The sequence below is a fragment of the Aulonocara sp. 'chitande type north' Nkhata Bay genome, linkage group LG8 (assembly GCF_057382095.1).
Source record: "Aulonocara sp. 'chitande type north' Nkhata Bay isolate Kocher_YH1m ecotype deep benthic linkage group LG8, A_spYH_male_GT1.1, whole genome shotgun sequence".
NCBI classification, from domain to species: Eukaryota; Metazoa; Chordata; class Actinopteri; order Cichliformes; family Cichlidae; genus Aulonocara; species Aulonocara sp. 'chitande type north' Nkhata Bay.
In genome coordinates this window covers 25,343,553-25,366,138 of record NC_141351.1, presented here as the reverse complement: position 1 = coordinate 25,366,138, position 22,586 = coordinate 25,343,553, and the positions used below count along the sequence as shown (strand labels likewise).

At 45.6% G+C, this 22,586-nt stretch overlaps 1 protein-coding gene across 2 annotated transcripts in view; it reads right to left on the bottom strand.

The window, feature by feature from the left end:
• The window catches only part of LOC147324091 (glutamate receptor ionotropic, delta-1-like), a 599,369-nt gene extending 577,879 nt beyond the window's left edge, over positions 1-21,490 (bottom strand). For both annotated transcript variants that reach the window (XM_086304561.1, XM_086304562.1), the window contains exons 1-2: positions 20,991-21,490; positions 3,283-3,438 (exon numbers count right to left, since the gene is read on the bottom strand). In XM_086304561.1, the coding sequence (XP_086160687.1) occupies positions 3,283-3,438; positions 20,991-21,072 (238 nt within the window). In that variant the 5' untranslated portion in view covers positions 21,073-21,490. The remainder of the gene's footprint in view (positions 1-3,282; positions 3,439-20,990) is intronic.
• Between the last annotated feature and the right edge of the window lie 1,096 nt (positions 21,491-22,586).

Genomic DNA, 22,586 nt, shown 5'->3' with positions numbered 1-22,586 from the left:
ACGGATCTGATTCAGACAAACGTGAGTGGCTCCCGTCCACTCGAGACCCGACTCCGTGCCCTTTGAGAGGGCAGCACTGATGCAAACACACACATACATATTCATGCGCGCCATGTCACAGCCATTAAAATGCACAAGGACACACCACCTGATATCATGCTAATGAGCTCTCCTGTGTGTCTGAGTCACTGAACATGATGTCAATAAATATCAAAATGTTTTGTTCCTGTAAGTTTAAAAGTACGTTTTCATACGGCTGAATTATTTCGACTGCAGGATTCGGTGAGAATATTTTCAGCTTTCCAAACTTTCACTGAATACTGAACAAGCTCTGACTCCTGTTTTCCATATATTGATTATTATGACGAGGTCATCACATTATATTTGAGACCTCTGCATGGAAATCTCAGGAATTATTTACTTATTAATTATTCATCATTTAAACATTCACACTGGGAAACTGTACTTTCTGTCTGCAGGGTTAATGTTTCTAAAGGAGAATATTTTGGCACAAACAACAAAGCGCACTAAATAATGAAATGAAATAAAATCCAGTTTGGTGCCAAACTCAAACACGAGAAAATCTGATGCCAAAAAGCAGAAGAGGACTGAATAGACACAGCACCACCTACAAACACCACCTTGTGGTGTGCAGAAAGAACAAATCCAGTGCAAACAAATTCCCAACATCTGCTCTCAGGGTGATTTAATCGGGGCTGTTTCCACTTGACATTTTGCTTCAGGGAGTCCTTTGTGCTGTAAAGGATTTATTTACATCCGTGACAGAAGAGTCAAAAGTCAACATGCTGTTGTTTCCAGTCACCATCACCGTGCTAGCATCAGGTGCCGCCTGAGAGAGTGGTGTCAACTCAGTAATACGAGTGCACTTCACAGCACAATCAAAATGCTATTAATATTGTAGTTAGATTTCTGTTAATTAAAAATTACAGGGCGTATGCAGCCTGGGGAGATTTATCTACCCTCATTTTCCACCGTTAACCATCTTCAGGAGCAAAACTGACAGTTTTACCGCAGCTCCTCTGAAACACCTGTTTGCACCTGATCCAAATCTTCTGGTCCAGGCTTTCAAGTGAACAAGTTCAACGCCATATTTTCTCTATTATATTTACCTCTACTGCACCTCGTTTCCCTGACACAAGGAAGAAGTCCACATTTTTCAAGTTCCACTTGAAAACACAAAGCTAATTAAGGTGACAGCTCGGTTCTGTGTGGTCTGACTGACTCTGATGAGCTTTCTGGAGGAAATGACCAATTAAATCCGAGCTAGTCTTACAGCTGATTAATGTGAAGGTGTTCATCACCATCTGAGCTAGTCACCTGCTTTCCAGCGCTGCGACGGGCGCTAAAGTGATTTCGCTGATGTTAATTTGCAGCGGAGACAAATGCACGCTGTTGTGACATGATTTTCAGGCGTGGGAGGTTAGACCACGCACATCAGAGCACCGAGGTCCATTTCTCACAGCAATGAGCTGATGCATCCCAAAGTTATGATGGACGATGTGAAAGTGCGGACAGAAACGTTCACACCATAAAACTTAAAGCACAACAACAGGGCTGAAGCGCTGCACGGTCACAGCGCAGAGCGCAAAAGATGAAACACACGTCTTTCATCTTTTACGCTCTGGCCTGCGAGACTTAAAACTAAAAGGATTTTAAAATGTTCGTAAACAATCTGCTAAACTTGCGCTCTTACTGTGACTGAGCAATGGAGGCCCGGCTAACTGATACAAATCAAGCTGCAGCAATCGAGACGAGGCTTGATTTTTGACAGCAGCCACAACTGGAACAAAATCAGGATTTTACCCGTGCTTACATGTACTGTTGGATCATTTTCATACCTAAATGTGTCTGGTATGAGTCTGTGGAGGTAAACTTAGAAACTCTTTGCATTGCTTATGCATTTTTATTCTATCGAGCTTCTACTGAATCTGCTTTGTCCTGTTTTCTCAGTGTCACAGTTTGGATCCTCATCTGTAAAGAGCAGAAACTCATTCAGTCAAATTGATAGATGCTGAAGCTGATCGGACAGCTTAACCCAACATCCCTGTTCACGGCACGACTACAGCAGATATTCGGTTTCACTTCAGGACTTCATCACTGTTTGCCAACTCCGCTGAGATTTGGTTTCTTCCATCTGGACAAAAGCTTTTAAGTCCCAAAGTGCTGAGCGGTTCAGAGTATAACAACAGCTTTGTTCCAGCAGCCACCACTCAGATGAACAAATCGCAGCTTTTATATATCTTACATGATGTGGAAGCAATTTTCCCCAGCGCTGTGTTGTAATACACTTATCTGTTGTTTGTGTCGCTTTGAAAAATGTGCATTTGAGGATGGATGACTTACCTGCTGCAAACCAGATCTACCTGTGGGTGCAAATAAAGAAAACCGAAGCTGAACTTGAGATATTTTCAGAAAGAAATTGTGTCGAAATGAACACCGGCTGCAACAAGTGCATCATCACCATCATCCTCGAACGGCAATACCAGCATAAGCACCACGCTTTCATCCTCTTTCGTGTCTGCGACGGCGTCACCCCCCCCCGCACATATTAATACCCCTTAATCATCGTCATCCTAATCACTGCAGGGATCCTCATCCTCGACACTCACATTATAATCAGCACCATTGTAACATTCATCAGCATCATTATCAATACCAGTTATATCCATTATCGTCACAACAGTCGTCTCATCACCAGCATCAACATCATCGTCATTAACTGCAGCAAAACAATCAGCATCCTCCAGTCTGAGCTTCATCATCCACATCATCACGGCCTTTTCTGCAGCCACGAGCGTACACATAAACAAATGTGTTCACAGCCACACGAGCTCCTCTCAAAGCTGAGAGGCCGTCTGTGCAGCTGGGCTCAGTGCTTCCCCCTAGCTTCCTCTGCAGGGAAAACAGCGAGGGAGAGAGAGAAGACGGAGAGAATGAATCTCAGAGGAAACCCTGAGAAACAGGAAAGAAGAGGCAAAGGACGGGCTCTGTGGAGCTGCATGAAAGACAAACAGCGTCCTCTGAGAGCTCTGGCAGAGCGGCTGCAGCTGCCGTGATTTAAACAGCATTTAGGAGGTTGATACCTGGGTCATTAGCTGTGAGGATACCTCAGCGAGAGGCGGCACCCGCACAATCTAAAGATTAACAGTCCAAGGCAGGAGTGTAAGAAGCAAGGAAAGCAGGAAACTGCAGAAAGCACTGCGGTCGAAAATCATCTGACACTCCCGCCATCACGTGACGTAAACGCAGCAGCGGCCTTACCTTCCTGCACCGCCTGGAAAGGGTTGTTGGGCGCGATGAGTTTAATCGAGTGTGTGATCTTCTCACTCTGCAGGATGTCGTCGTTCAGACTGAGGTCAGACACGGCGAGCTGGAACACCTGATCATCCTGCACTGCATTCTCCTCAAATATCGCACCTGGACAGGTAGAAACAGGAAGTGTAAACAGGTTAAGGACTCAAACACTGCTCTACTGAAAATACCACCAAAATATCATTTTATTATCTCCACAGGAAAAAAAAAAATATCTCAGCAAAAATCAGTATTCAAATTTCCTGTCAGCTAGAACACATGGTCTCCGGTCCTTTATCAGTACAAACCACTGAACTCCTGCAGTCACTAACAGTGTTGTGTATACCATCACCAAAGAAGCGCCATACTGTAATTACTGTAAGGTATGAATGTGCTAAGCATTCTCATGACAGCTACTAATCAAAGAATTACACGTGGTTTATCGTTTCTTCAGTCATATCCACGATGGGGGGACAGAACAACAATCTGAGTTCATGCCGGACTTTGGACAAAGACGTCGGAGCTGCTACCCTAGGCCCGGACAATATGAGAAAAACCTAATATCAAGATATTTTTTTTGGGCGGGGGGGCTATATCGCAATACATGATACAAATCACAATATGTTTAAATATCCTTGAAAAATAAATGTTATTTTTAACCATATAGTGCCTAAAACTGCACGGGTACACTCATTTATGTCAACTATTCAGTATTTTTTTCCTGCTTCAAATACAAGAAAATCTGAATAAAATGTTTTATTTTAACCAATTTTTAACCATCAATTACTGTGAAAGTAAGTCTCTCGCTGTGGTCAACAGCAGACCTTTAACAAACAAAAAAAATACATCAAGAAAGAATTCACGAGACAAAATAAAACGATTGAAATTAAAAAAAATAAAAATAAAAAAGGTGTTCTTTGCTACTTGTAAGATATAAAAATGTATAAAATGTGATGAACTCAAATTACAGAAATAAAATCTAGATAGTGACTAAAAAAACGACTGATCTAGAACAGTCACGGGTGGCACCACTGGTTTAATTAACGTTTTCTTTGGTGTGTGGGGAGATGTTGATAGGCAGTTTAAGACTGTTTTAATTATGCAGTGTTTAATAACCCTTATGGTGTTATAGCACCACTAGGTGGGGGGTTGCCCTACTGTTGTCTCCTAGTGGGTGTGTGAGTACAGCGGCAGCTATTACATGCTGCTCGTGTTCTGTTCTCAGGAGAAACCTTACCGATGTAACGCTGTTTGATTTAACTGACTGGCTTCGAGCTATCCGGCTAACCTCCACACCACACGCCCGCTGGACCTACTAGCTGCTCCTTCATCGCCAGACTGCCGTTACAAGTGGAATAATTTCAGGGTACTGCTACCCTTTGTTTTGCATTTAGTTCGACATCCAAACAGCGAGTCTCTTACTCTTGCTCGTCTGAAACTCCTGCCGTCGCCATATTTTCCCCTCTCTGATAGCATATAAACACACATGCTCAGCGCAGTGCACCAGGTAGAACATTTTCAGGTTGGGAGGGGTTATTAATGATGTATTCGCAGCGTGTGGGAAAAAATACTTACAGTAAATTACATGTAGATGGCTTAATATTGCCATGGCAACTGAGAGCCATTTTAACTATCGCATGCGGAACAACTCGCGATACATCGAGTATATTCGATATATCGCCCACCCCTACTTCCCCTGTTCCGTTTTTTGAAGAGACAAGAATGATGCTAAAGAGCAGACCATGTTCAGCCACCTGAAACCCCCCAAAACAAGAACTCCTTTCTTACACAACATCGATGATGCAAACAAACTACTAAAATCCCAAAAGCGCTACAGTTGATTTCAATCGTGTCCTTGAATCCGTCTCCTCACATACAAGCACAAGTTATCGAGTAATCAGACCACATATCTTAAAGACCTCAGTAGAGCTCTTCTCTCTCAGACTGTCGGTTTACTTGCGCTTCCTCTGTTTTTTTAAAAGTAAAATGGGAGGTAGAGCCTTCAGCTATCAAACCAGTAGCGGGGTCTGATAGTAGATATCAACAGCTGCTGCAGCTGAGAAAGACTTCAGGATCTGGGTGGAGTGTTTTACTGCACGACGCTCACGAGCCCCATCGTTGAGATGATGCATGCATTTCATTTTATGAAAAAGCCAAAGGGGAAATCGTGGTGAGAAAATGAATAATAAACATGTATAAAATGAGCTTCTGTCCGGTTTTAAACATCTATGCGAGCGGATCGAGGGCAGAAATGGACCAATAGGCCTAGAGAGGGGCAGACGGGTAGACAAATGGACGGGCTGATGAAACTTTCCAGATTCTGTTTGGGAAATTTGTCACGCACAATTAAGAAATTCCTGCCTACGAGTGAGAATTCAATTTGCCAGACTGCTTGTGCTCATTCATCTCTCCGAGTATCCAAATGAACTCTGCTCAGCCTCGCTGTGGATTTGAAGGCCTTCCTCGCAGGGGACGCTGTCTAGCTTCTGGGCTTGATCAATCAATCATCCACTTTTGAAATTGCAGTCAGTCGGGCGTTTTCAATTAAGAATGAGGCTTGTCAGAGACACGGTGGGGGGATTGATGTGAGGTTTATATTTCTGCTCGCAGCCACAGCAAACTGGTGAGCCTCAAACTTCAACAAGTTTAATTAATAATGAGTGCCAAGGGGAGAGGAGGTGGACTGTAGACCCACGGGTCTCTCTGTGAGCTCACAGTCAAACCTCCCAGGCTCTCTGCCACTGTCTGCTGCAAGGAAACTGGCACAATTAAAGGGCAAGTTCATCCAACAGGCTAAAACACACGACTCCCCCACTAAACACCAGCCACACCATTAAAAGGTCCCATTACAGTGATTTTTAGTTTTAGTGTCGTTATTTCCCTCTGTATTATCGGTTCTGCCATTGCTTAGCTAACATAAACGAATGCAAGTCGGTTAATAAAAAGCATAGCATTATTGAAGCACTGCAAATTATTTAATCCCAACAGCCCCAACCAACCAACCACATGATGTCACGTTCCACACTGACAGAAGATGGCGCTAAACGTGTTTTGAAAAACTTTAAGCTCTTCTTTCTTAAATCCAGCTTCACACCATGTCAGGTTATGAGAGCAGGGCTCAGTGGTGTAAATTAGCCTTGTGTCGCGTTTCATGTCCCCTTTAAAACCTCTGACTGATAAAGAAAACAGCGAACACGATCATCTGCCGGGGAGTTAGACAGCACCTAAACATTAGTGCAGACCAAACACTCGGTGAAGTGCAATCAATCTAAAGTCGAAGAAACACAACAAAGAGTTGAAGGCTGATTAATGAGCCTCAAAACTCTTTGATCCCAATTACAAAGGGCAGATTTTAGAGTTGCTGACTCGGCAGTTTTTGGTGGCAGAAAGTGGGGCTGACGCAGTAATAAGCAGCCGGGTGACTGAAGAGTGGAGCTTAAAGAGTAAAGTATGACCGCATGTTCTGAAGATTATTCACATATGTAGGCTTCTTCCTGTTAAAAGGGTGGTTTTCCTTCTCACTGTTGCCAACTGCCTACATAGCGGGTGGCAGCTGGGTTGACCATCTTCCGTGGGATTGTGCAGCTCAGTAAAGGAGGACCTCGGGGTTTCTCCGGCTGAGCTGGTCCTTGGTCAGCCTCTCCGTGTTCCTGGGGAGTTTTTGCCTGAGTGTTTCTGGGGACACAATAATGTGACGGACCAGCTGTGGAAGTGACAGAAACCAGCAGAGGATTCATCACTGCTGTGAGAAAAAGATGCAGGTGATGGGAGTTTTAATCAAGCTAACAGTAAATAGCTGTTAGCTCGTCACACTTCCACTGTGTTTCCTGAGTTTTGTTGGTTTTTTGGTTGATCATTTTCCCTTCAGAGAGTGTGGAGGGCAATGGTGGTAAAATGGGAGGAGCCCTGGGATTGATCAAGTCCAACAGATTGTTGCTTCTGGAATGGACCAATGATTGAAGCCTTTTTACGTTCCAGTTTACTAGAGAGTGACGAGAGGACAGCAAAGCAGGGAGAGTGTGAGGGAAGACACGCAGCAAAGGGCCGCTCGGCTGGTAGCTAGCGACTTTAACTACCTGCAAACAAATCAACACGTTCAATGCAAACTCCAGGGGAGCAGCTTGCTGCTCTGTTTAAGGCTCAGCTCCCTCTTTGTGACTTGATAACAGAAAGCAATCAGTTCAGGAATACACATTTTTCCCAAGCATAGCTGCTGCCAACTGATCTCCAGTCCTGTGTGGCCGAGGCCTTAGGAGGTACTAACCAGGGGATCCGTGGTTCAATCTCAGTCTTCCAGGCTGCATATCCAAGTGTTCTTGGGCAAGATAACGAACGCCTTGTCTCAGATCTGTAACAGACTCAGCAGCTAGCATGTGGGGAAACACAAGTTTAAAGGTGTGTGGGTCCAAGATGTGCTGATAACTTTTTAAAATTGGGAATCCAAGCAGCTGAGCCACATGTGAAACCAGAAAAGCTCCAAAGGCGCTCGAGTCTTTCATGTCTGCCGTTATAAGCCCCTGTTCAAACACAGACGTGCGCGCCGTTCAGCTCAGATGTTTCATTAAAGTTTGCTTTAACCGTCGCTGCACTGAGGCCTGAGATGTCACGGCTCCTGCTCATATTAAGTCGGCACCATTTCTATGAATCGCTCTGCAAGCACGTTTCAAGGCTGTGTGTCCTGAATCAGGACAATTGAAGACATTTGACATTTGTAAAGACACGATTTGAAGTTTCCACCAACCCTGATCCAAGTGTTCGGTTCACTACATCAGACTGAGGATATTCAACTTTAAATTATGACTGTTCACTAAACAGCTGTGCGGATTACTTTATTAATGAACAGGTGAATTGCATCTTACGGGTTATTTTCATCTCTCTCACAACACAAACCTCCTCCAGTGTAACTCCACCCATCCTGTTTCCTGCTTCTTCGCCATGCTGTTCCCAACAAAAGCAAACATATGTCCTGCCATACATGCACCGCCTGCAAACTCTTTCGTCTGCCTACACTCGAGTCCTAAAACCGCAACAAAAGAGCCGTCGCATGTTTAACACCTGCTATAGTGAGTTGCACAAATCACCCCTGCAATCCGCACTCGTTTCAAAAATCCCGGCGTCCATCTGTCCTCACATACTCCACTTTAAATTGGAGGACAGCCTCTCTTTGGCAGGAGCTTCTTTCCTTCTGCCTTGGCGGTCCGCCTGGTGAGACAAAACTGTGCAGACTGAAAGCAAATTTGTCTCCTGGGACAATAAAGATTTTATATACATGACTGTCAGGTGAATGCAGTCTAAGAACAAATGCATTTTAATCTGACAGGCTTGCTGTTCCAGCAACAATCTGGCCTCTGCAAGCTTTAATGAGGAATGACGATTATAATCGAGACATGACGCTCACGATACCATCTCACATGCATGAAAGCTGGGTATCGACCATACATAAATGCCTTAAAAACGTGCTGTCACAGTATTTCTTGGCATTTAAACCACAGTTTATTGATATCCATTTGCTCCACAGAACGGCTTACAAACTTTGTTGGATTATTGAATTTTATGAATAAGCTGAACGGTTAATAAAGGCCACAGAAATGTGGGAATCCTGTTTAAGTTGGAAAATTAATGTGTGGCTTGGCTGACCTTTCCAGCATATTTGCAAACATTTCTACGCCACGTACAAGGTGGGAACTTCACACCAGCCAGCAGCCAAAAACCATTTATTCACCACTGATGCAAAAACAATGTATTGGAGCGGCTAAGTTTATCAAGCCCCCGCCTCTCGCTGGCAGGTAATCAACCAGGAGTCCAGGGCTGCGAGTCCCAGAGCTCAAGCTGGGTGGGAAAAAAATATATATACACCAGAAAAAGCAGCTGCTTTATTTGGGGATTTAGCAGCTTCTGAGAGCTGGGACCATAAAGTCTGGCTTCTTGCTTGACCTATTAATCTCAGAAAGGCTTTATAGCGGCTGGGACTCTCACTGGGTCACCACATTCTCAGATTTTATTTCCCACCACCTGCTGCCAGCAAATAGATTTTATTTAGAAGAACATTTCCCTCCAATTATTTATGCATTGCATTTGTAGCAAGAAGGCAAATGATTGACAGCAACGTCAAAAGAGGAAAAAGTGAAGCAGTGTAACCGTCTCCATCATCTACACACATTTTACTCCAAAGTTAAAACTTTCAGTGAAGCTACTTTAAGACAGGGGAACGACGTGGAGCCGAGAGGCTCGTTTTTCAGTTTGGTGAGCAGCACAAGAGATGAAATAATTATTTTATTTTTATATTAAAGTTAAAACAAACAAACAAACAAAAAACAGACACTAGAGCCAAGTGGGAAAATATGCAAGCATGTATTTCTCTTTTTCAGGGCAGTAATTACACTTTATGATTGTGGATGAGGATTTTCAACTCTCGTCTTTGTTTGTGCTTTTCTCTACACAATATACAAATAAAATACAGTTTTCAGACTAAACTGCAGCAAACTGAAGATAAATCATTAGAATGAACGCTCATTAACCAGGTAGGAGGAGGGGGGCTGTTCTTATATTTAGATCTTTACCAGTACTTGGTTTAATCCAACCTTTACGGATCCTCCAACACACACACACACACACACACACACACACACACACACACACACACACACACGACAACTGGAAACAAAACTCAAGGAGATGGCAGAAAGCACAAGAGAAGACTCCACAGAGACGGCACAGGTGATCTCAGTTTAGACGGTAACAGGAAAGGTAACAAACGTAAAAATCAAAACGAAGCCACGTGAGGGTCTAACATTCAAAACAACACAGGAAGTGATGTAAAGACTAAGAGGGAAAACAACAGGAAACATTCACAATCACATGGACGAGGCTGAGCCCACCCAGTCTGCAAAAAAAACATTTCTGCAGATATTTCAGTTCACGTTCAACTTTCTGACACCAGACAGTGACTGTGAGGGAAACCTGGGGGGAAATCCACAGTGTCCGACTGATATATGTGTGATTCATGACACCTCCACCCTGCCTTTGCAAGTCTATCAACGCATGAGCGTGTCAGTATGTCTACGAGCACTCACACCATAGACAGCTTGTGTGTAACACTGAGGCCTAAATAAAAAGGGATGAGAATGAGAATCTGTGTTACGCTGATTGACTGCTTGGTGCTTGTATACTTTGTATTATGTATTGACATCCTGATGCAGGCTGCGTGGAAAGGATTAGCTGAAGGAAAGAAACAAAATGCAGAGGGCTTCAGGTCTGTTCAGGAAAACACTCGTACAGCTGCCTCCCTCTCAGCACCAAGGACAGCTCCTGTGACTGCAGGCTGGCTCACACATGAGATTTCCTCACATTAGCTTCTCAACATCCACCAGAGTGCCAGCAAATCACTTTGAGTGGGGTTAGGGTTAGGCAGCATTTTAGCCACATGTTAAAGTAGATTTCCACTGAGCTTTGCCCAACAGGTCAATACTCCACATAAAAAGGAAGCAAATATAACCCCGACCTGTTACTGAAAACGTGGATGTTGAAGACTGACGTCCATTTACTGTGAAAATCAGGACTCCTATAGATCATTTACTGTCCTGACAGCCTGCATCAACAACAGCAACTAATAAATGAATATAAATATATAGAGATGCTGTCAGTCATGGTGCTGCCACAGTGGGACTTTTATGACAGTATCAAGACGCTGCTGGCTTCGGTCTACCTTTGCCGGCTCTGATTTCTGTCGTCCATTAATCAGCGGAAGAGGCCGATGTCGGCACCCACAGTCATTGCAATTACACTCATTCCTTTCATCACCCTCATACAGGAAAATCCAATCCTATTAAAGGTTTAATAAGTGGTAATACAAAAGGTGCCATTTATCTTTCCAGTAGCCCATGTGGCAAATCCCTGGTAGGCTAAACTACAGGGAAATAAAACATACGTGGCAGAACACTCGACTGTTATTACATGCAAGAGTGCAAATTATTCATTACATTGTCCTCCAGCCTCCCTCAGCGAGAGGTGGTGTGTGGATCCTGCCCTCACCAGGATGCTAATGACAAACAGGACTCTACAATAACCGGTTTAATAAAGCCTAGTGCTGGATGCTAATACTGTACATGTTTGTGTGACTGTGGAGCTCATTAAATACAATTTGGATGACTATGTTATGTGGATATATTGTGCTGAAGTATTCTTATACTCACGTGTAATTACAGAACAGGTGAAATTAACTGGGATGAGGAAAGCAGGCAAAAGAAGAACGAGCAACAATACAAGTCCTTCAAAGAAATGTCAGGGAAAGAAACACAAACGGCTAAAATGATTCATGCTGAGCTCAAACTTCCAAACAAACCTGGTAGGTTGATAACAAATTTTGAAATTCAAAACTTGAACCAAAACCAATATATTTAACCTAGAAAGACCACTAATACCATCAAGTCTTTAAATAGTGGAAATGTTCTAATTAAAACAAACCAACATGTTGCTCCATCCTCTGTCAGCGCCATTTAAATCTGCCTGAGGTGAAACTAAACTTTAGTTTGGGTCAAAGGTCGCACACAGTTAGTCTGTAAGCTAGCAAACACCACATAGGGGCAGGTACAAAATAAAACTGACTACAGACCACGGGAGAAAATCATGAAGAATTATTCATGAAACAAAGTGACTGAGAAGCCGAACCTCAAAGAAGGACCGAGTAGTTATGCTGTCAGTGATTGGCTTTTTGAACACACGTTGGCAAGACAACTGGCAGGAAACAGAACAATGACAGAAGTCACGGTGAAATGCATGAAGGTGGACGTTTATGAAATAAAACAGGAAATGGATTCAAACCCAAGACAAGCATAGACGTATAGGAGCGATGCAAACGACGACAGATTAGAGAAGAAAATGTGACAAAGCTGAACTCGTCCTGCTGCTCTCTGTACTTCAGTACCACTGAAGAGGAAAAGCTCCATTTAGCAGGTTTGCATCAATAATGGCAACAAAAACAGAAGCTACATGCCAATCAAGGTCAGGTGATGCGGAGAATTAGTCTTCACATCCGCTCTGTGGAAACTGGATATTATTCTGATCCTGGACACAGTGGAAGTGAAATGAATAATGTGGAGGTTTAAACACAAAGCAGCACAACGAGAAGATTTATAGCAACCAGGAGTTTGGGTGACATTTCCCCAGAGTCCAATGGAGGATGCAGCGGAGCTATTATCATAATTAAACATCCAAATAAGCGGCGCTGCAGCACCGTGACCTTCAGGCGTACAAGGGGGAAAAAAAAACTGTCCCAGCAGCCCAGCTCCTCCTGCCTGTGAGCACAGAGCATGTTCTCACAGTCAGACATCAGCGGCTGAAGCTCGACTCAATCCTCAGCCTCAAACCCAAAGTTTCACCTGACATGTGAAGCACTGAGCTCCTCTTCCTCATGTTCAACAGCCAATGAAACATGCACGTGTGCAGATTAGCTTTGGCTATCATAACAGACAGTCATATACACGAGATCAGTTCTGCTGTGGAGACAATATGGCATATATTAAGATCCACCGAGCTGCTGCAGCTGGAAGAGCCTGTTAAACATCAGCGAGCAGCAGCATCTAATACAAGAAATCCAACACGAGAAGCTTCAAATTAAACCAGAAGTCCTGACGGACCGTGTAAACTGGTAACATGTTGTAATGTACCGATGCGTCAAAGCTTCAGTGTCTCAAAACAAAGCAATCATTGGGCCACGCTTGGAATTTAAAAAGATGCATCTGCAGGACGGGGTTCTAAAATCCATTTCTGCCAAGAGCCACCCAAGCAGAGCCTGTGCACGTGTGCACGTGACTTCAGTTTAGCCAGAGTTTAAAAAAAAAAGTAAATGCCAAATAAAAGACTCCAAATACATTTACAGAAAAAGGAGGAAACATTGTGCATTGTGTGCAGCCTCCTTACTCGAAGAAATTTCATCTATTTGAACATTTTTAAAAGGAAAAAGCTCAAGTGTTTGTTTGTTTCCCATCCTGGTTTATTTTTGTTGTTTTGCTTTCAGGCCGTCTGTGTTTTCCTTCTAATTGTCCTGTAGTTACTCAATTGAAAACATTATTTGTCCTCCCAAAGGCCAATTTCAGACAAGTAGGTTTGAAAACAACAAAGCATCTGACCAACAACAGCCAAACTGAATTATTCAAAACAGAATTTAAACTGGGGAATAAGAACACCGATACTGTAAATGGGCACAACATTTTAAACCTTTATTCACATCAAACCAAGCAATCAACATTTCTCCTAACCGCCCCATCAAAAGCACCATTACCAACAACAATACTGGTTTGGGTGATAAACATGACCAGAGACCAAAGTCTAGCTTGAACCGTGATGTTCATGTCTGAAGTGAGGAGCAGCGAGGAGAGGGCACAGGAAGGAGTGTGAGGATGAAGGAGGTCTGACAGGAGAAGATCAGTGAGAACTTTGAAGATAAGAAGCAAAAGCTAGTATTGGATACGTGGAGGAATCAGGAGCCAATGAAGGTGGATGACACTGGATGTAACCTGCTGCAGAGTTCTACGATTTGGAGGATTTTTTGGGAGAGCAGAGAGAATGGCACTACAATAATCCAAACACAAGGTGAGAGCATGAACCAGGATCGAGTGCTGTGTTGACGAAGAAAAGGGCAAAGTCTAGAAATCGAATCTGCGGCGCTACAGATTCTGATGAGGGTGGTGAAGAAAAGAGCATTGCCCGAGATGACTCCAAGACTTTTGACACAAGTGCGGACCTAACAACCGGTTCAACAAAGGGGCGCATGATGTTTTAATGTCTGACTTGTTTAAATTAAATTTTCAGTCGGCTACTTTCACGAGGGGAGCTTCTTCTGTCAGTCGCCTGAATCACACACCAGAGTCAGGTCGAATGACCTTTATTTTTTTGAGGCATCTCAGGACAATCACATAGACAGTGTATGAGATGGATGTAGCCACGGTGACGTCACCCACGGGTTCCTGATGCCCGTTAGTCTCAAGACTCAACGTTTTCACCACCTCGATGTTTTAAAGATGGACTGGTGCACGCTCATTAATGAGCATTTCCTGCTGAATCCTCCTGTCTGACTCTCAGGATGACTTTGCAGAGTCTGGACTTAATATTTCATTCAAAGTGACGTCAAGCGTTAGTCTGAGCCCATGAAGTCATCAGGAGCGTGTTTACCGAGTTCACCGTGAAAGGAGCTGCTTCTGGGAGCCCACTCTGGTACGTCGTGTGGAATCATGAGCACTACTTTGAATTGGCTCCGGCAGCCACATCAGAGCTGGCATGCAAAGCAGCCGCGCTGGGCGTATTCCCGAGGTAAAACAGGCTAAACACAGAAAAGACTAAATGCCGACAATGTGAGGTTAATGTGAGAGATTAACCTTCGAATTCAAAGCAGCGAGTAACAGACAATGCTACATTTTGCTACCATCATCATATTTTAGTTACATGTTCAGATTTGCAGAATTAACAGCAAAGAACAGGGCTGTGGACGTGTCGATGAAGAACAGTGATACACACGTGTTCATCAGCACATCTCACTTAAACACTGAGCGGCCATGTGGGTGAAACAGTCAAGTTTAAAGCGAACGGTTCTCCGTCCTGGGAAACAAACTCAATTTTGAAACTGAGTTAGCGTGCTGAGGATCAGTCGCATGTAGAGACAATCACGAGTCTGCACAGCAGCTTAAAACGGACCAAAAATAATGAAAGAAACATCAGCAGCAGCTTTCAGAACCCTGTTATTAGTCGAGCCGGCTCCTTTTCCAGGTTGTTCCTGCCGGCCTGCCCACACAGTCGCTTCTCCTCCTCTGTTTGTCACAGAGAATCTGAAGCAACACTAACGTTTCTCTGCAGAGTATTTTAATGCCCTCGCAGGGTCAAGCACTCTGCTGCAAGCCACGTTCATTCAGTCCGCAAAGTGAGGCTGCTGCATTATGTGAGAGACGCCTGCTCCTTGTTCAGTGTGTGTGTTGTGTGTGCAGGTGGTGGAGGTAAATGGCCTGGCTAAGCCTTCACTGAGACAGTGCGGGAAGCCTTTTGCGTTGTTCCCTAACTGGGTTAGTTTATCTTATTTAGCGGTGGGGCAAGAAAAGGCCGCAGCTGTTCATTCGCGTTGCCAGCCTCAACAGATTGGATTCCTGCAGTTCGAGATCGCCTTTCCAAAGCCGGGCGACGGATGAGCACGGCTCTCTTCCTGCTAGCCGCCACACTGATGCCGTAAATCATCCCGAGTCAGCTGCCTGGCTCGTGGGATGGGGTAATCTCTCCTCCTCAGGCTCCTTATAAAAAGTGACTTGTTATCCATTTGGCCTGAGGGGCGTTTAGAGGACCTTCAGATCTGGAAAACAGCCCACAGGGAACAGGAAGAGCTACAACCTGAGTCCAGCAGCATCAGGGAATGAAGGCAGACACCGACAATAGGAGCTTGCATCTATAACGTCTTTTACATGACAACGTCTGTATCGTATTCACAGCTGCTGAAGACTGTCACAAAAAAGAAATGGCTGTGAGCAAGCATTAAAAACCTCAAAGTAAAGTATGACCGCATCCCTGATTTCACACAACGACCAGTTTAAAAAACCACTACAATGAAATACCACCAGATATAAAGATGTGTTTTATGACGAGACTGAAAAACAGACAGTGGTGGGTACACGCTCTCCGCACCAAGCAGATGATAATATGGTCTAACTGGTGTTTAAGCAGGTGACCGTAACAAAGGTGTCGCCTCAAATCTGCGAGGAGTTGAGAATCGGAAAATATTGGAATGGAAAAACAAAATGAAGCCACCTGCACGAGCTTCTGCTGCTAAAAGCAACACAAGAGGAAGAAACAGCACCTGTCCAGTGATGACCTCTGAGAAAGCACCATGTGACAGTGAGAAGAAAAAGGAACCCATTTCAACAGGAATGAACCAATTACAGGACGAGTCTCTGCGAGGATGGCGATCCACTCATCAGCTGTGAAGATGAGCGGGAAAGAAGGAGCCAAGAAAAGCACGTTGAAGCCTTCACTTCAGTTTGAATGCGTGCAGCGACCCTCCGCTGGGGGAACGTGGGTCTTTACAAACCTAAACTGATGATTTGTGCTCTGCTGCGCTGAAACAGGAACTCCGAAGCTGGCCTGAAATGTTATTGTGAGCTGCAGCGTTTCAAATTTCCCTTCAGCGGAACGAAGATATCTTTTATCTATTAAACATAAACATATGGGATATGCTGAGCTTCTCTCTGTTGCAGAGTGAGCTGAACGAATGTATTTGTCGAGTTTTGTCAGACACAAATGTTTGTCATGTTTCCTACAAACAACAGCTCGATATTGTCTCAACATGGCTGATTCATCGGTCTGCAGGCGCGTCTGCGGAGGTTTGACAACCTGATATTTTGTCTCTTTTCATAATGATTTCACCTTCCTCTCCTCTGAACAGAGATGTTTGCATGAGCCCCCTGAGAGCAGCCATCATGTCAGGACTGTAGCTCGCCGACAGCTTGATGTCTGATATTTAATTAAAGGCCAACATTAATTCCAGCCCCATCCCCACCTGTTTGCAGCTCCTGCCCCTGACCTCCAATCAGACAAACTGATGTTCCTTGACCACAGCTTTCCTTCCCAGGCAGCTGTTTTCACTGATTTTGTGCACATTCAACCAAAGAGGAAGAAGGGCGGGGCTAATTAGAGACGCCAGCTGCTGATGGGAGGAGATGACGAAAACCTGCCCGGCCTCGGACCTCACAGAGCAGGATTTTACTGCACAAATGCCCACGGACACATTAAGTGGGTCAAAGGCTGAAGCAGGTTGAGTGAAGGCCACAAACCTTCACGTTTTCATCCAAATCGGCTTTTTCACAGATCAACCCTCCGTCCTGCGACACCCTCTGCCTGCCACTGAGCCACTACAGGCAGCAGCAGAGAGGAAGGGACAAACAAACCGGGATATGTCACCGACGATAAGCAGCGCGGCCGGACGAGACAGATGCTCGGGCAGGGGTTTCAGGGGCCGACAGTGGAACATGTCACATCTGATCTAGGTTCAGCTCTGCTGCCAAGCCAGACTGTCAGTAGGTTCGGGGAACGACGGAAGCCGAGTGACACAATCAGACAAAGTGTCTGCATCTACAAGGATGAGGCCAATCTGTCTTTACTGTATATTTATCCATGTACACATTTTTGCACATTTAAGGGTTTTTGATGTGTAAACAAGCTGTTGTATGGAAGCCCCAAACGCAATTTCATTGTTCTTGACAATGACAATAAATAAATAAATACTAAATACTAACAACGATCATTTTTCACGCTGGGATTATGATTTGCAATGAGACATTTTGAGCCATCAAATACACTGCGATCAATAGCAGACAAGTGACAACAGCCTCTGACTCGTCGATGATTGCAACATCATGTTGAGTCACACTTTTTGAAGGGTCTCTTAATTAAGGGGAAAAGTGGAAACACAGCACGTCCTCACCTCAGAAACAGGAGCTTCAGCGCATGGCTAACATCATTCTGTCTTACTCTCTTCCTCCTTGTTGTTCTTTATTATTAGAATTTATAGAAATAAAAATAAACACTAATAGCATTTTTAAAAAACAAAATCATATATCAAGCTTCACCAAAAGCATCTTTCTTTGTTTTATTTATGTGAATTTCCTCAAATAATCGCACATAACTTATAATCTGTGGCATTTCTTCCATATTGGACACAAAGCGGGTGCTGTGGGGTTAGTGACCCTCCACTGGTGCTTATAACCCACTTAAGTCTACGTGGTTTCAAACGGGACCTGATGCTGGGGAGTGGATATAAGAGCCAGAGTGCCAGAGCCTCCCTCTGATTCAAATCCAACTCTTAGTGATTCCTGGTTGAAACATCTGTAAGAGTCCAAAGTTTCTGCAGTGTGAAGCCGTCACTCTCTTCACTCTCCATGACACCTCCACCTGCCTTTCAACTCTTCCCCCTACACACCGACTTGGCCATAAACGCTCCCAGATCAACCAACGTTAAAGTCTTCTCTGATTTAAAAAGAAAACGACAAGAAGAATAATGAGAATAATTTTGCAAAACAAACCCAGGTGCAGCCGACTGTCTGGTGTGAAAAATCCCAAAATAGCTTTAATTAAACTTACAGAAAGGAGCTCACAAAACAGGAAACGCAGGATCAGCCAAAGCATCCAACACACGGTGCAACTACAATCAAATCAGGTGAGACGAGGCTCTGTATGAACCCACACAGGGCTGAGGAAGCACAGGTGGAAACAGTTAGGGTGGGAAAGACTATTATAAAGCCAGGAAATGAAACAGGAAGTCAATGAAGAGTTACACAAGAAATACTTTCAAAATAAAACAGGAAACCAGGGATTAACCAAAACTTTAAGTTTTAAGTAAACCAGACACCACAATTGCCTCTTCATGGCAATAAAAGAAGAGCATCACTGGTTCTCTGGATGAACGACAAAACCGAGTGTAGTCGTATGAAAGCTAAAGAACTCTAAGCCTTTAAACACTGTGCCACCAGGAAGCCTCGTAGCACCAGGCAGGAAGGTTTTATATAAAACTGTGGCAGAATAAATAAACCCACAGACGATCAATAACTGTGCTGACGCTTGTGCAGGGATCAAGGAGGATTTTCTGATATATTTTAATGCATATGATTTGTTTTAGCAGGCAGGCGGGGGCCGAGCCTGCAGAAAACTCAGAGAATCTGGTTTGAGGAGTACAGTACACGCACATCCTGGTCAACAAAGAATCCTCACGTATCTGTGAAGCAGAATCTGCAGGGCTCCACCACCAAGACCAACACCACAGGTATGGACACGCAACAATACACCAGAGGTTGCAGGCGAGATTTGCACTTAAAGGTTGCAACATTTATTTTCATTTTTCTGTCGGCTGGACACGAGCTCCTCCTCGCGTGGAGAGAACACTGAGCTTCTTTCTACCTGCAGCTCTGACATCTCTAAACTCTTATGGCTTCTATTTTTCTTCGTTTAGCTCCCAAATTTGCTCATAAATAACACCAGCAGCACCAGCTGCATGTTCACGCCTGCTCTGACTGGCATCACCCCCCACCCCCTCATCCTACCCCTGATTTGTTGCATTTACTGTTCTGTGTTGTGGATAATCTGGTATCACTGTTCTCTCTTGTTGCCATGAGCCGAGTGAATCCAGATTTTCTCCCGAGGGACAGTGAAGTAGCCATCCATCTGTGCAGCCCTCCATCTACACTCTGAGATTCATTCTGTGGCGAACGAGGAGCTGCTGAAAAATGGCCAACAACAGGTTTTAATTCCTCCAAGTGTCATCTGTGCATGTACAAATAAGGACGAAGCCAAACCTAAAGAGCTGGCACACAAAGCAATCTGCCACACGAGCCATCTCCATCTCAGTGCTGAAACGAAGACTCACCTCATGTTACTGGTGTGTGTGTGTGTGTGTGTGTGTGTGTGTGTGTGTGTGTGTGTGTGTGTGTGTGTGTGTGTGCGCTGATGTTTTCATCACAGCAGGAATGACATTTTAGTTTTCTCTTAATGGAGATGCAACGTTTCAGAAGCAACATGTCATAGAGTCAAGTAGGAAGTGCATTCATTTGAGACTCAATAGCTCTAACACCCCCCCCCCTCCCCCACCACCACACACACGCAGAGAGAGACCACCACCAACCCCTGCTCTTTCTACAACCTCCAACCACATCCGCTTCTCTCTCTCTTCCCTCTCCTGGCTCCAACCATGAGGCCACCGCAGTGCTGCTGCCGGCCCTGTTCGATGGCCGAAGCTGCAGGAGAGACCTGATTACTCTTATTTATTTATTTAATATTTGAAATTTCTCCTTTTCTAAACTGGTTTGCAGGCGTGCTGCATCCAACCACCTCAAGGCCGAGCGGAGCCTCTGAGTGGAATTAGTGCAAACTGGGGAGTTTAAGTGAGAAGTGCGTGATTGCTGTGAGTTTGCGTGTCAGCCTTCCCCCTCTCACTGACTTCACTGCATCCTCCCTCAATTCTTTCGACTAAAAACAGAAAGAAAAAAAAGTGTCTTGACTAGAATCTCCGGATTATCATATCAAGAAGGACGCACGAGCAGAGAGCGGCGCTCACAGCCCGAACAGTCGGTGTTTGTCCCCTTTGTCATCTCTTCCCCTAGCGCTTTATTAACATTTCACTCACGTCCAATTCAAAGTTCAGGCTTATAGATGAGGGGAGGCGAGGGAGTGGGGAGAGGGGTGAAGGAGGAAGAAGGGGAGAGGGAGGCGGATGGGTGAAACTAAACCCTCCAAACACCCACGTCGGGCCAGATTCTCCTGCCAGCCTCAGATTTGGGTTTTTTTTTTACGCATCCTTCTCTGGGAAGGATGGAGGGGTTGTGGATGAGATGCAGGGGTGGTGGGATGGCGCGGCGCAACACTTTGCGGGCACTTCTAGCAGGTCTGCGCTGCGTGGGTCTGAGGCTGGATGCAACAGCCCCCCCCCCCCCCCCCTCCCTACACGTTACCCTGGCACGAATCGGAACGATAATCAGCTGTGAGGTCGAGTCCCTTTTCGCCGGAGAAGAAGAGGCTGACTGGCTGAAAATCGGCACCGAAAACTTAGCACTGAAATTCTTCAGCGACTCAACTTAAAACAGCAAATTTCCCTTCGTGCGTGGAGCCGTGGGCACGGCTCTGCCTGCAGCAGGAGAGGCGCCCCGGCCGGTTCTTACCGATGTGAATGATGGAGTCGGCGCTCACAGTGTTGCATTGCAATATCCACAGGGAATGAAATAACAATATCAGCGTTTCCATCTCCAGCGTGAGCCAAAGGGGCGCATCCACGGATCCACCTCGCTTTATGCTTCTTATTGTCTTTCTCTGTTTTTCTCCAGCGGTGCTGCCGAGCAAATCCAAAATAAGCGTCGGTGCGTAAAAGCGGCAGCGGCGGCAGAAGCAGCAGCGGCGGCAGCGGCAGCAGCGAGGAGCAGTGCTGAGTGAAATCAGCAGCGAGTACTCGTCAAAACGTCCAAGAAGAAAAACCCAAATCCAAAAAGAGCAAACTGTTGGCCGAAGTCGAGAGAAAGAAGACGTAGAAGCTCCCGCGGCTCCGGAGAGAAAGCAACCCGGGTGAGCGAGAAGGGGAGAGGGGAAGGATGAGAGAAGACACGGGGGTTGGATTCAGAGGTTGAGATCCGCCGGACGAGCAGCTCTGACTCTCTACCTCCGAGTATGAGACATAACACACTGCAAACTGCGGAGGAGGAGGGACGCTCTCTCTCTCTCCCCCTCCCTCTCTCTCGCTCTCTCTCGGTCCTTCTCTCCTCTCCTCCGACCCACGTGACTGCGGAGCCTCTATCTACGGCGCTGTAAGCCCGACCGGAGAAAAGAGAGGCGAGGGCTGGAGATGGATATGGAGGGATGGATGAGAGCGCAGCGCGAAGGAGACGTGCGGAGGTGGTGGCGCCCTGGACTCTGGCTTGGTGGCAAGTGGGCTCGTGACTCGTGGGTCGCTTTTATTTGTCTTTACCGGTGATGAACTCGAGACAGCCCGGCGCGCTTATCCCTCCGTCCGGAGTTCACGGACACTCCGCGGCCGCTGCGGTGGCCGTGCTGCCCGCGTGTTGTTCGGTCACGTCGCGTGACTCTGACCGCGGTGTCCGTGCGTAAATCCAAGACCCGCGCGATGTGTCGCGTTTTTCTTTTTGCTCTCTGGTGACAGAAAGACGAAGAGCACGCGGCTCCTCTGTCGCAAACGTCTCGTGCTTCTCGTGGGTCTGCGTGGGTTTGTATGAATGAATGTGTTGGAGTGGAGCAGCAGCGCGGATCTGCGCTTCCTCCGGGCGGCTTGGATAGGTCGTGGGTGACGCGCTGCGCACTGTCGGAGGTTTACACCACCCTAAAAACCAAACAAGTTCCCTCGCAACCGCAACACCTGTAACCCGTGACGTACTCGGAGCTCCGGGTGTCACACACACAGGTTTTGGGCGTCGCAGCGTGCGTAAAATCTTCCCCCAGCGCCGAGTGGAGGCTCTACAGAAACGGAGCGGGAAAGAACCAAACGCGGAGACTCGTGGGGTTTGGTTTTATTTATTTTTTTTATGCGTGGACGCACCGTGGCACAGACACGCTGCGAGGGAGAGGAGGGGAGTGATGAAGGCAGGTGAGTGTCTCCCAGCAGCCCTGAAGCTGCGGCTCTCTCACACCGTGGGGAGGATGCCTCCACTGCACGCGTCACTCTGCGAGTTTTCTGGTGACTTGAAACCACTGACTGTGACACTGTGACGTCATGACCTCTCCCCCGATGTCATTCCAGGTGAACCGGGGCT